At 41.0% G+C, this 13,690-nt stretch overlaps 1 protein-coding gene across 3 annotated transcripts in view; it reads right to left on the bottom strand.

Annotated features, from left to right (window-relative positions):
• Nucleotides 1-13,690, bottom strand: part of USP32 (ubiquitin specific peptidase 32) — a 62,124-nt gene that overhangs the window by 32,252 nt on the left and 16,182 nt on the right. For all 3 annotated transcript variants that reach the window (XM_063402855.1, XM_063402856.1, XM_063402857.1), the window contains exons 2-5: nucleotides 10,533-10,660; nucleotides 7,002-7,107; nucleotides 6,386-6,504; nucleotides 3,351-3,510 (exon numbers count right to left, since the gene is read on the bottom strand). In XM_063402855.1, coding sequence (XP_063258925.1) covers nucleotides 3,351-3,510; nucleotides 6,386-6,504; nucleotides 7,002-7,107; nucleotides 10,533-10,660 — 513 coding nt within the window. The remainder of the gene's footprint in view (nucleotides 1-3,350; nucleotides 3,511-6,385; nucleotides 6,505-7,001; nucleotides 7,108-10,532; nucleotides 10,661-13,690) is intronic.

Below are 13,690 nucleotides of genomic sequence, written 5' to 3'. Positions count from 1 at the left end.
AATGTGGATTATCAGTGCCTCAGGAGGGGACAGGGGGGTGACAACAGCACAGCACGAGTGTTCACCCCTGGGAAAGGCAGCACACAATGAAACCTGCCCTCAAAGCTGCTCTCATAAAGCCAAAATCCTCAGGATTGTCTGCTAGTGGCTTCCACACATTGCTGTTCCTAGAGTGGGTGCCCCGGCTGCAGGAGATGAATTTAACACCCAGCAAAGGGATCCCGTGCTGCTTTCAGCCTCCCATCCTCATCCTCCCATCCTCATCCTCCCATCCTCATCCTCCCATCCTCATCCTCCCATCCTCATCCTCCCATCCTCATCCTCCCATCCTCATCCTCCCATCCTCATCCTCCCATCCTCATCCTCCCATCCTCATCCTCCCATCCTCATCCTCCCATCCTCATCCTCCCATCCTCATCCTCCCATCCTCATCCTCCCATCCTCATCCTCCCATCCTCATCCTCCCATCCTCATCCTCCCATCCTCATCCTCCCATCCTCATCCTCCCATCCTCATCCTCCCATCCTCATCCTCCCACAGCTCACAAGCCCAAGTTGTTCCTTTCAGCTTCGATTTTGTGCTGTTTCAAAATCTGCCTCTCCCATTTCAACCATTCTGCCTGTTCATCCAGGGCTCCTCTCATTTACTGCACCAAATGAGTGATAAATGCATCTTCTGAAATAGAATTATTTGTACTGATTGCAGTCATAATTGCACCTCGGTGGGTGAGAGCTGTCAGAAAGAACAGGATGAATTCTTCTGACTACACAGGAGTCTCCTCCATTCAAAGGGGAATTTGGATGTTATTGAATCAGAACTCAGTGACACAAGAACCGGGTGACAAAGAAGCACAAATTAAACATTCTGTCAGTTCAAAACCAGTAACCTGATGAACAGAATTATTTTCCCCTTGGCAAAGGGCTGAAAACCTGAGTATCTGAGCCCATGACATGACACTGAGTCACACCAAAATGACACATAAAAAAGGCAGCCAGCACCCATGCTGCAGATGAAGGAAATCAATGAGGTGTCCCCTGAGTCAGTGTGATAGAAATGTGGGATTTACAGGCTCCACCTCAGTGCTGTTCAATGTGATGGCTTCAAATATATATATATATATTAAATAAACTGAAATGCATATGATCATAGTGCAGAACTGAGAAAATCCAAACTACTGCCACTTGGTCACTCCTCAGGTGTAATGCCAATTCACATCCCTAAAACTGCTTTTTTAGGAACAAAGGCCAGTCAGTTTGGCAGCTTTCAAATAAAATTTCAAATAAATCTGATTTAAGTGAAACGGAACAAAATTTGATTAAAAGCAGCAAGTGTGCGCAACTTCCTGTAACTTTAAAATTTCATTTCTAATTATGTGTTGAGAAATGTAATTAAAGTCATCTGCACACCAAAACAAATGTTATTTACAAAGGAAAAATTAGTATTCCTTTGTTTCCCTGATAGCCTGGCTCATTAAGCAAATTTAAATGGAGTCACTGATGCTTTGCAATGAAATGGGGGCTGTTTCTGAATCAAAGGGAATAACTTCTCCTATTTTTATCACTGCCATTTTTTATGGCACTGAAATATTGTCCAAGAAGTTGGAGGGGAATCAGAGTGTGAGGTAAGGCTGGGGAGGAGGGGCTGGGGCTTGTGCCAGGAGATGCAGCAGGACTGAGAAATTCCTGACTGCACCAGTGAGTGGCACAAATTAATTTGCATTTTACAATAGAGGAACGTGGAAACCTTTCTCTCTTTCCCTCTGTTTTCTTATTATTATGGTGTTTGCCTCAGTTTACCAAACATTATCTCACTTCCTGATCCTTCCAAAGGCAACCATTCTCCCAGGAAAAATATTAACAAGACTTCAACAGCTCTCAGTGTTTTACACATTCAGCTGTGTTAAAAATACCTCTGTACTGAATTTCTTACTCTTTGGAGTGACCTGATTAGGCTGAAATTACTTCCAAGTGCTCGAGCACTTACATTTCCCTTAGTTTGGCATCTGTTGGATGAGATTCCTACATTGTTGCAAATCACAAGGGAATTCAGTAAAATTTAATTTTACCTTGAGGTCCCAGCATAGTTTTCACGTGAACTTTCCAATTGTGTGGACAATAACATCATCAGCTACACGTATTTCTGGAATTCACTGAAAAGCTCAACCCCAGCTCTGACACGACAGTACCAGTGACAGGGATATCAAAACCAGAAGTGAGAACAACAATAAATACTAAACAAAAACTATTAAAACAGTAGCTGTTAAAATAATTTTTTAATTCCAAACCTCAGTTTCAGTATAAATAAACTTTCTGTGAAAAGCCCAGTAAAAGCTGTTCTGAAAGTTTCAATTTCAAAGCATAAAAAAGAACAGATCTCAGTTTGATACAGGTCAAGATCTCTTCCAGAGCTGAACTCCAGAACACTTCAAGGATTGGGTTTTTTTCACATTCCTCTTTCTCTGCCTTGTCTGTGAGACCTCAGAATATTCAGTGGTTTTCTGTAACCTCAGTGTCTCCTGCTGCCTTTCATGTAATGCAAATAAATTACCTGTTCATAAACTCCTGACTTCATCATGCATTTTCATTTCAGATGGTTAGAGAGGAGTTTGAATGCCCTTATTTAAAACCAAGAGGATAAAAGGGGTGTGTTGCTTTATTCAAGTAACTCACCCATGAGAGGATTAAACACCACGCTGACACCAGTGAGGAAAATCCAGGAAAGACATAAAAACACAACCAGACTGCTCCAACCCCTCACACCTCCTTCTCCCAGGGATCCTCCTTGATTTACACTGCTACATCAAGTGTCTTTTATCAGCCTTTTTTAGATTTAATTTCCAAACCAGCTTTTCCTTCTTTTACATTAACACAGACATAAGGAAGCACTTCTGCTCTGGAGACAACTCCTGAGGATGCTTCTCTTTAGTTAATTCTACCACATGCCAGGAATATTATTTATTTTACTGGAGAAGCAAATTAAGAGGTAACACTTCTTTTTGAAACAAATATTGTTTTCTCAACTCTCTCAGTAGCTTTACAACCCGCTGTAAAGACCAAAAATAAACCCAGTATTACCAGCCAGCCACTTCAGAAGATCCTATTTTTTAGCTTGCTTGGTAGCAAACTTGTGTAGAAGTGTTGTAGCCTTTATTATCTCTTAAAAATTACAACCCGGTGTCCTTGTACACAACATTTGACATCACAGCACAGAAAGCAGAGAAGGATGAGCTCAGGGAAGGAATTTCTCTCACTGAACCGAACACAGCGGAGAAATTCAATGAACACCGGCTCTGCCTGTGAACCCTGGCAGGTTTTTTGAAGATGTGCAGGACAAGAAGCACCTTTACTCACAGTGTGTGACTCCAGCCAGGGTCTGGTAGAAGGTTGGGGTGTCACTGTCATCGGTGAGGGTGACGTACACCCCTCCCGAGAGCAGCCACCGCGAGAAGGTGAACGCGTCTTTGTTGTGCAGCAGCCAAACCCTGAACTTCTCGTAGTTCACCTTCTCACCCTGCAAGGAAAACCAGAAAATGGGAGCTGTTTTTCTCACTGCCAGTAAACAGGAACCATCCAGCTGTATGAACAAAAAAATTGGGGCAATCTCCTAGAAAAATAAGTGCTAATGTAATTTTTCTGCTTGGAGCCATGCCTGTTTTTCCTTCTCCTTTTGAAACAGCAACGGGAGGGAAATTAACTTTCAGTTCTCTCTGCATTTCAGCCACCTACTCAATGTGGCCTTTGGAAACTCATTTACCCTGAACCTCAGGTGAAAAGGATGAAAAGAAAAATGGTTACTTGCAATTCAAAACAGCAGAGGTTATTTTGATGAATTTAAATGTATTATTATAGATACCAGCTCTGCTGCACTGAAAAACAGGTGCTATAAAATCATAAACATTCTGTTCTATCTGTGCAGGTACACAAACAGCACAGAAAAATCAGATTTGGGAATAATTAATGCTGTGATTAATTACTGCAGGAACATGTGGATTTTTTTGCCTCTACTGACCCAAATTCACCCTGGAGCACAAAAGTGAACATGACATTCCCAGGATCTGCTCACTGCGTGTCTCCTGGAGCTCCCTGATCAGGAATACATAAAAACTACACATTCACAGAATTTCAGTGCTGTTTAAACCATTTATTTGAATCCTTGCCAAGCTGTGGCCATGAAACCATAGGGTTCAGCAGACTAATTTCTACAGGACCTACAAAAGTACCTCAAATAAAAGCAAAGCCATTATCAGTAGACAAACTCATTATATGGAGATTCTCATCTCCAGGGGAAATAAACAGGGGTCTGCAAAGTGGAAGAGGTTTCAAGTCATTGATTATTTAAACTCCCCTCATATCACAGACCATTAAACTTCACTGAATTACATCTCTACAGAATCCAACAATTTGCATTTGGCCACGGACTATCTGCAACTGCCAAGTGCAGAAAATTGAAAATTCACTATATTCCCTTTGCCAGGCTGCTCCAATGGTTCATCACCAGCACTGCTCAAACATTTGCTTCCTATTCCCATTGCAGGGGATTGATTCAGTTCCAGATACTCATTCTTTTTATGCCTCTTTTTCTAGACTAGAAAGAGTTTTATATTTCCGTCCAACAAATCACAGAATGGTTTGGATTGGAAGGGACATTAAAGCCCAGCCAGTGCCACCCCTGCCATGGCAGGGACACCTCCCACTGTCCCAGGCTGCTCCAAGCCCTGTCCAGCCTGGTCTTGGATAATTCCAGGGATCCAGGGGCACCCTGTGCCAGGGCCTGCCCACCCTCACTTCGATTTCTTATTCTTTCATTTCTCCAACAGTTTGCATCAAAAGAAAAGAACATTTTCTCACCCCTGTTCCACCCTTTCCCTCTACTTTTTGCACTGCTCTTTGTAAAGGCAGCACAAGCCTGAGGTTTTTTTTTTTCATTAAAACTCCAATTTTCCCTAGAAGGACAATGAAGAGGGACAGAAAAAACTTTGGACAGGAGGAAGAAAGAATTTGAAGCAAGCAATGATTACAGTTGAAATGTGATACAACTTGAGCAATGCAGTTATTACTGAATTTTTCCCCTGTATTTCAGAAACAAAAGGAAAATTTGGATATATTCTAAAGATTCCATCTCTAGCTGAGTACATGCAATAATTCTGATGAACAGAAGTACCTATAAACATCATTCCTGAAATCAAACCATCCTCCATAAGGCAGGCAGGAAGGCCCACAGCAGGAACATTAAACTTTCTCACTCTCCAGCAATGCCCGTGAATGATTAAGAGCCCAGTAAATCCTGCTGAGTGGGTTATTGCACTATTTTCATTTTAAAAGAAAAATCAATATGCAGCATTTTCTTGAACAGGAAAATGCTCTGAAGCCCAGATTGATACTCATCTTCCTGCAAGGCTTCATAAAGTATTTCTGGATTTCTTGGACAGTGTGCAATTAGCTTGCAGGGTGCAATTCATCACATCACACTGATGGGAAATGATAAATAGGGAATGGCAGCGTGGGGCAGCTCCAGAGGCTGCAGTGGGCTCAGGATTGATGATTCCAGCCAGGCTCAGCAATGCAATCCCTGCCTGCAAAGCCAACAGGACACCCGAGCAGAGCCTGGCTCAGGCAATGCCAAAGTTATCTCCAACACAGAACAATAAAATCTGAAGTAATTAAGTAGCCTGATGGCCACCAATAAAGCTCCCAGTCAATCTGGCCAATCCTTTTGCCAGAGGAATGTACAATGATATCTCCATTTTGCTGGTCTTAGTCCTCTGATAACAAACCAAGCAAAAACCCCTGAAAATTCACCAGGATCCCTGGAGTCCAAGAACCTTCTATGAATATGGCAAAGCATCAATGCCCTGGTTTAGAGGAGGACTCCAGCAAGCTCCATAAAGATTACACCTCTCAAACAACCTAAAGCATCATTAAATGTTGTAGCTCCTGGCAGGAACAATGATACAAAAGCAATAATAGAAAATTATTATTTTGAAGCAACCATTGCTGTCAGGTATTTTTAAATCCAGGGTGTAGATTTTTTTCTTCTCAGCTTTGTGTTCTAGGTTTCTTCCCTGAATAAAATGTTCACACTAATGACTAAGTTCCCACCAGCAATATTAGTATTTAAATTTACCTGATGACATGATTACCACTGGGAAATGATCTCTTTCCAGGCAGCACAGTGAATGCAGGAGCACAAAGAATGCCCCCATTTATACACCAATATAAATTACATATAATACCACAACAATAAACTTTGAGCTTTTAAAATGAGCTTTTACTCCATTTAAACAAGGTCAATTTGTTCCCATACGTGCATGGGTATGAAAAAGAAGCTATTTAATGTAATCTTGACTTTTTTGTAAACGCAGCAGGAGAAAAGGTGCATGACCAACCTCAGAGAAGCATTTCTTGAGTGACTCTGGGACTTTCCCATCAACCACATGCAGCATCTTCTCCATCTCCTCACGGACAACATAACTCCCAGATTCATTAGAGAAGAGGCTGAAAATGTCTGAGGAAACACAAATATGTGTAAACATCTGTTTTTCAAACTTAAAGTTTATAACTGGCTGAGAATGTCAAAGGTTGTGCAACAACCAAAGGACTAAAAACTTGAGTTGATCCAAGCTCAGTATAGGCCCACAAGGTTTAGGTCTAGATCTCCCTTTTCTTTTAAATGATTATTATGAAGTCAGATTAACAGAGAAGACACAACAACAGAAGTCAGTAGGCAGATGATTTCTCTTTTTTTTGAAAAATAGCAATTCCATTCTCCTTGTTCTGCCCACATACAGAGACCATCAGGCTTTCTGTAGGATCCCAGCACTGACACTGATGATGATTTGGCAAATATTTCATTTTGGTGAAAACAGACAACAAAAATGCATCTAATTTCAAAATCTACAGCTAAAAATGCTTGGAAAAAATCCCATCTTCACTGTAAAACAGTCACATTTCACACTCAGAGTCCACTGTCTCATTGTTACTGTTACAAGTTACATCACTTACATTTTGTTTTCTCCTCCTCTTTGCCTCTTGTGAGCAGAACTAATCCAACTATCAAGTTATTGAAGTGCAGCCCTTTGGATATTCCTCCAAATGAACAGTAGATAACCTAGAAGAATAAAATAGAGAAGTTAACCAAAAATAGAGAAGTTAACCAGAATCAGGGCAAACAGAGACGTCAGAAGTAAAAACTGAGGCTCCATCTTACACGGTTTTTAGGCTCATCTCACATTCAGCTAAACACACTTGAATTATTTAATTGTGTTACCCTTGTGCAGCTCTTCTGGTACCTACAAAGAGCCTTTACTTAGTGACACACAGGCACAAATCACGAGCAGCACTAAAATCTCCACATCACAACCCTCCAGTGAAGACACTTCTCGCTTGCTCGTGCTGTTGTTTCCCCAAATTTCTTTCTAAGGGCTGAGAACTGCTCCAGGCTGGGCTCTGATAATCTCAGAGGCACCAAGGGGATGCAGCAGAAATCCCCAGGCTGGCAGCAGAGAGGGGAACACCAGAGCCCAGTGAGTCACTGGGGTGGTTTCCACTGCAAGGCAAAATTAAAGCTGGGAGTGCCCAAATAAAACCAGTCCTGGGCCTGGCCCAGGCACAGAGTGCTGTGGTGGCAGGAGGGTGACAAGGGAACCCTTTGCACCACTCCAATCTGTCTGCAGGCATGATAATTTTAATTAATGTACAGCAGGAGCTCGCTCTCCACAAATCATCCTGACCCTCACCTCCATCTCACTCCGAGACACAACATTACCCAAATTCCTGAATTTCCACAGGGGGCTCGGATCAGCCTCTTCTGTCACTAAACTTTAATCCATTTACAAATTCAGCTTGAAGGGCTGAATTATTAAAGCTGAATTTGTGCTTTATTTGGACACAACAATTGTAGAGGCTTCAAGGCAAAGATTTGAATTCTACACTTTTTATGGCTAATCCTTCTGTCTTCAGCAGATGCCTTCAAGGCTACACTGCCCATGTGAGCAATTCACCTTCATGTTACACTGGAATCATTATTTTTTTGAAATGTGCAGCTAAAATATCCACTCACTTCTGCTGAACTTTGGACATCTCAGCTGCCACAGCAGATGAGCACCAAATATTGCATTTATACATTATTTCAACACAACACAAGGATTGCTCGTGAGAGAAACAGGGGAAAGGAACTCTGTAGGTAATGTCCAATATATCAGTATTTAATATATGTAATTACAAATATATGTAATTACAATGCAGCTGGCATTGCTTGGAGTTTAGCTGCTTAATCATTCCTTGGGAAGAGTTTATAAACTCTAAACATTCATGTAACACATCATTTCTAGGGAAAGAACTCCCCATTTTTTCACATTGGTGTGGCATTTGGAAAACTTCTAATAACATGAACCATCAAAATGTGATGCAATTTAGTGTTTTCCAGAATTACTTCATGCTGTTGCAGCTTTACTTACAACAGCCACACCCAGGCAGAATCACAGCAATTTGCATTTCAGAATGTAACATTTATTGTCATTAAATAGCACATAGGAGTTTTTAAAAATAAAATTCAAGCCTGACATGTTCTGTTTCATGGGTAACTGAAGAGTGTAACAAGATTTAAAAACCAAAGCTGTGCTTATGCTTCCCACCACCTGAGCAGCTTTCCTGCAGTTTAACAACACAGACACATCTCTAAATTTCCTTTTATTAATATCTTCAATTAACTCCATTCTCCCAAGAGATCCTCCCAGAACATTACTGCCCTGAACATGTAAAAAATGTTTTGTGTGCAGGACAATCACCCAAACTGCTGCACCAAAGTTTCGCTGGTTTCAGTTCTCTGTTTTATGTCCCGTTGAAAACTCCTGGTTTTAATTTAACAGATTCCTGAAGGCCTCCTACTCCTGAGATATGAAAATATTATTCACAACATGCAGAGCACACAGCCCAGCAACCTGAGGCTCCAAATGATCTGTTTTAGTGACTGAAAGGCTCAAAACTCAGGGTTTTATCTGCCTAATGACTTTCCCTGCCTCTCCCCATCCCGAAGCCAGGAATTACAAAGCATCCCGTGACTCAAATCCCAATTTTGGCCCAATTTACAGTTTTCAAGCTCACAGATTTGATGCTGCACTGCCTGAGTATGAATGCTGCAAGTACATCATAATTTGTACTCAAATTCTGAGATGAGTTCTGATGAGAAGCCATCAAAAACCAATTAGGAGTCTTCCATTAATTTTATTTCACCACCTGGAAAACAAGAACTGCTCTATAACCATCAGGAGTGTTAAAAGAGAATCATCACCAAAATTGTGTCTTTAAGGACAGATTTTAAAAAAAATAAAATAAAAACCAGCCAGCAGATATTTGTAACCCCAGAATCTCTGTTTGTGACCAAATCAGTAATTTAACCCTGAATACTGACAGAAGGGATATACAAGTACAAGTTAACGCAGAAGATAAAATTCTCAATATTTTATACTATTTCAAACCAATCACACATTGTGAGAGATACATTTTTTGTTTAATCTCACAAACCAACTCTCAAAGCACCCAGAAAATGCTCAAAATTCATACTGAAGTCAAGCTTTAAGCTCTGGGCAAATCAGGCCCCTCCTTTTTCACTGCAAATTTTCCTGTTAAGCCTTAAACACCCACATAAAAAGCCAACTGTTTACAGAAGGAAAGTACTATCATCCTCTTTGCCAACACTGAGGAAAAACAGGGGGGAAAAAAAAGAATGGAGAGAAGATTAAGCTCAGGAAAAGGAACTCTGCCAGAGTGTGAAACCTTCAGCAATGCAACACCTCAGCACTCACATAATCTAAATAAAACTGGAGACCTGCACGCTGCCACTGAGGTCAACAGCTCTGAGGGTGCCAAAAATAGAAGCTGTGACTAGAAATGACATGGAGCAAGAGATCATTTGAAAGGTCTGCCTCATCTTTGGTCTCTCTACCAATAATATTTTGATATCTCTCTCAAGAAATGGGTAACTCTATAAAAGAAAATAATTTTGTAAGCATGCACGTGTGTAGGTTTGTATTACTGTTTTTCTTTTAGATGTATACACATGGATATGGATGCTTATATCCATGTTGCACATTTTGATTCTGGTTATTTTTCAGCTCATTTATACATATATTATGCACAAATTTATTTTTAAGAGTTTGTACAGATTCATCTTTAGAAAACAAAGTAACAGCCAACGGAATCTCAAAGAAGCCAACAGCAAGTGCCATCTCTGGAGTAAATAAAATCTGTCATTATGGTCTTGTTACAAATTCCTAATATTTTACATGCCCAAATTTGCATCTGGATATTCACATTTACTTCAAAGTCATCTACCAGGGTTGGGAGAAGGTCTCAGCCCAGCACATCCCTGACCACCCACGACCCAAGAATGTGAGAATGTGCATTGTGATACTGCATAAAAAATAGGAAACAATTCCATCAATTCCACCAACATCAGTGTGTGCACAGCAGCATCCAGCAGCCCGTTATCCTCTGCTTTTGGCTTCCCAGGAAAACAGCAAGGTCACAGCTCACCTCAGCCACTTTGGGAGGGACCCCATCACCCAGGACTTCCCTGATGAAGCACTGCTGGGTCATATAATAGGAGAGGCCACAAGTTCTCTTGAAAGCATCTTTGAGCCTCTTCAGTTCTATGTCTGTAACTGAGAACAGAGGAAAGAAAAAAAAAATTGGTCAATAAAGATGTTACAGAATGGTAATAGCTTAAGGAATCTCCAAATCCTCCGCTCCTCACGCTTACCTTTACAATAAAGAGACACGAAGAAATTAAATGCATGATTTCTCCTAAAGAGAGGGAAAACGTGACTGGGGAAAATGAGATCTAATAATCTAATCTTGCTTGAAAAGAGAGAAGGGAAGCAGACCTGTGGATACCATCAATGAGAACAACAGCTCGCCGCCTAAGTTTTCTGACTACAATAGTGGATTGTAATTTGTTCTAAATTCAGCACCATTCTTGTCGCACAAAGGAAAATAAGGCAGCTTTATGATCAATTTTGCATTGCATGTAAGCCAGGGAAATTATCTGCAACCAACAGTGGTGAATATTATTAAGAGCAGCTCCAACAGCATCTTTCAAGCAGTTTCATCTATTAACCAGTCTGCTTTTCTGTATTAAAACAAAAATTTTATCACCACTACAAGTTCATGAGACAGTGCAGCGAGGTGTGATTGAATAGGAATAAAATGTTGGGCTGCATGTAATTCTTCACCCAAGATTCCCTTGCACAGCCAAAATCTGCTTGCCAGCTACACCTGTTCAAACTTGTTCTCACCTGTAAAGGTGGAAAACGTGATGACATCCAGCCCATCCTGGCCTGGGAGCTCCCTGGAAAGAGCTTCAGATTTTACAAGCACAAAGTGACTTTCTAAGAAATTGTTTAAGAAGGGAAGGATCTCGTGGGACAAAGCAAGCCTTCTGTCCAAAGCCAAGCTGCAGGGAATGGCTCAGGATCCCCTGGAAGCTCCTGGGTGGTGCAGAAAAAGCAATTTATCACGCAGGAGCCCAGGGAAATGATGCTGCACACGGGAGCTGTGTCACTGTATTTATAGCAAGGCATTTTCCTTACCCTGCTATCACAAGCCAGACAGAAACAACACTGCCATGGCCAAAGGCTTGTCGAGCTTTTTGTCAGCCAAAATAAAACAGAGCACTTGAGGGCTTAATCCAGCACTCAGTAAAACATCTACTTTTCAGTTAATTCATTCATCAAAAGCAAAAATCAATCCTTAAAAGTAAATCACATTAAAACATTCCTCCCTAATTTTAATCCGAGTCAACACTGACACAGATGTCGGCTCCACTTAACAATTGTGCAAAAACAGAAATTGGGTTATGTTTCCTCTCAAATTTTATTACAGATTCTGGGAACTTCTGACCATAAAGAAAAAAAAAATCCAAGTATCTAAGAGATAAACCTCAAGTGTGACCCACACAGCACCAGAGCTATCAATTAGCACAGTGGTGATTATCATTAGCATATATCTTGTTTAACTAAAATGAGCCTGCTTTAATTACATGGCAGAAGAATGTTGATCTCATACTGTTACCTGGCTTACAAGGTGTTTAAATTCCATTATTTCACACTTCCATCTACCCAGAGTCACTGTGTGCTTTTCCAGGTGATGCTTTAATGAACACCCAGACGAGGAGGAAATGAAGAGAAGGGCTTCACCTCGTATCACCTTTGAGCACAACAAATCTTCAGCCAGCAGGGACAACTCCCACACTTAATGAGTGCTGGGACTGCTCAGGAATCATGGAGAGGGAAACTACTGGCTTGGTAATTTTGGCAAAGCAAAGCAAACAACCTGGATCCTAGACTAAATCCAACAACATTTCTGGGATGAAAATATTCTCATTTTTTGCAGCTTTTATATGCCTGCACATACTCACATATCTTTAACAAAAATCAGCTCTGTGCTCTGGTTTCTTCTCCCCCTCTGTTAATTTTTTGATCTCCCCACCATTTAATCTGATCTGGTTTGGGGCTTTTGGCAGAAGTTTCTGTACAAACACAGCATTTGCTAAGCTGATGCTTACAGCACCCCTGAGTGCCCCCTGTGCACTCAGGAGTAGGAAAATCCCACACAAAATTATCTCCCATAACCCAGGGGAGTGACTGCAGTGCCAGCCAAGGTGAGGGGAAGGTTGGGAACAAGATTTGTCAAGCAATACTCCCAAGATCTTCAAAAAGAACTGCACTATCAGTGGATTTAACAGGAGTGATGAGTTGATCCTGCCAGCCCATGTCACATTTCAAAAGAGAGTTATTATTGCCAGAGCCCACTCAGTATTATTGTTTGCATGCAGAAACTACAAAAAAGGTCACGGAATAACAGGAAAGGTAATTACTTCCATTCCTTCCCCAGGAGCCATTAAAATGACTGATGCTGGCCATTTAAAATCATCTGCAAAGCTTTGTAAAGATAAGTTCATTATACATTTAGATCCATGCACATGAAAGTACAACTGAAATGAGCAGAGTATAAATCAAAGATATTATCAATGTTTACTACGAGTCTGGAAGGCAAAATATTTGAATACAAAATCCCAACACCAAAGCACCAATTATTCAGCAGAGATAGAACATGATGGCGTGTTGAGAGGAAATAAAACTAAGTCTTCAATTATTAAAGGCACATTTCTAGAAGCAATACATCTATTACAATAATAATATGAGAAATTAGAACACTCTCATCCCCAGAAGCTGCCTTTTTTCTCTCAATCCCAACACACAGGAAGCATCACAGCACACAGAGAGGTTTTTCATGCTGCCTTTAGACACCAGTGGAGCTGACACACGTGTTTCCCACACTGACTGAAGTTCTTTCATCAGGAATATTCCCTTTTTCCAAAGGCACAGATTCCCCAAACACTTCCAGGAGCCAATTGTGTACAAACACCTCTGAGAGGAGCATTCACCACACAGACACCACACTATGGGGTGCACCCTTGTTGTGTTCACAGCCTGACAGGGAAAAACAGACACTGACAACTTTAAGGATGAGTTTGTGGTAGTGAACACAGCAAAAACCATCTTCACATCCCACCTGCCAATAACAGGGGCCACAACCTCAATATTATTGCAGGGAAAGAGACTCAATTGGCAACTCACATTTAATTCTTTACACCTTGAGACCACACAGGTGACCTTTGGACTGTGAGGTTC

Source organism: Prinia subflava, chromosome 8 (assembly GCF_021018805.1).
Source record: "Prinia subflava isolate CZ2003 ecotype Zambia chromosome 8, Cam_Psub_1.2, whole genome shotgun sequence".
Lineage (NCBI taxonomy): Eukaryota > Metazoa > Chordata > Aves > Passeriformes > Cisticolidae > Prinia > Prinia subflava.
The sequence above is the reverse complement of the archived record's forward strand: the minus strand, read 5'-3'. Positions and strand labels throughout refer to the sequence as shown.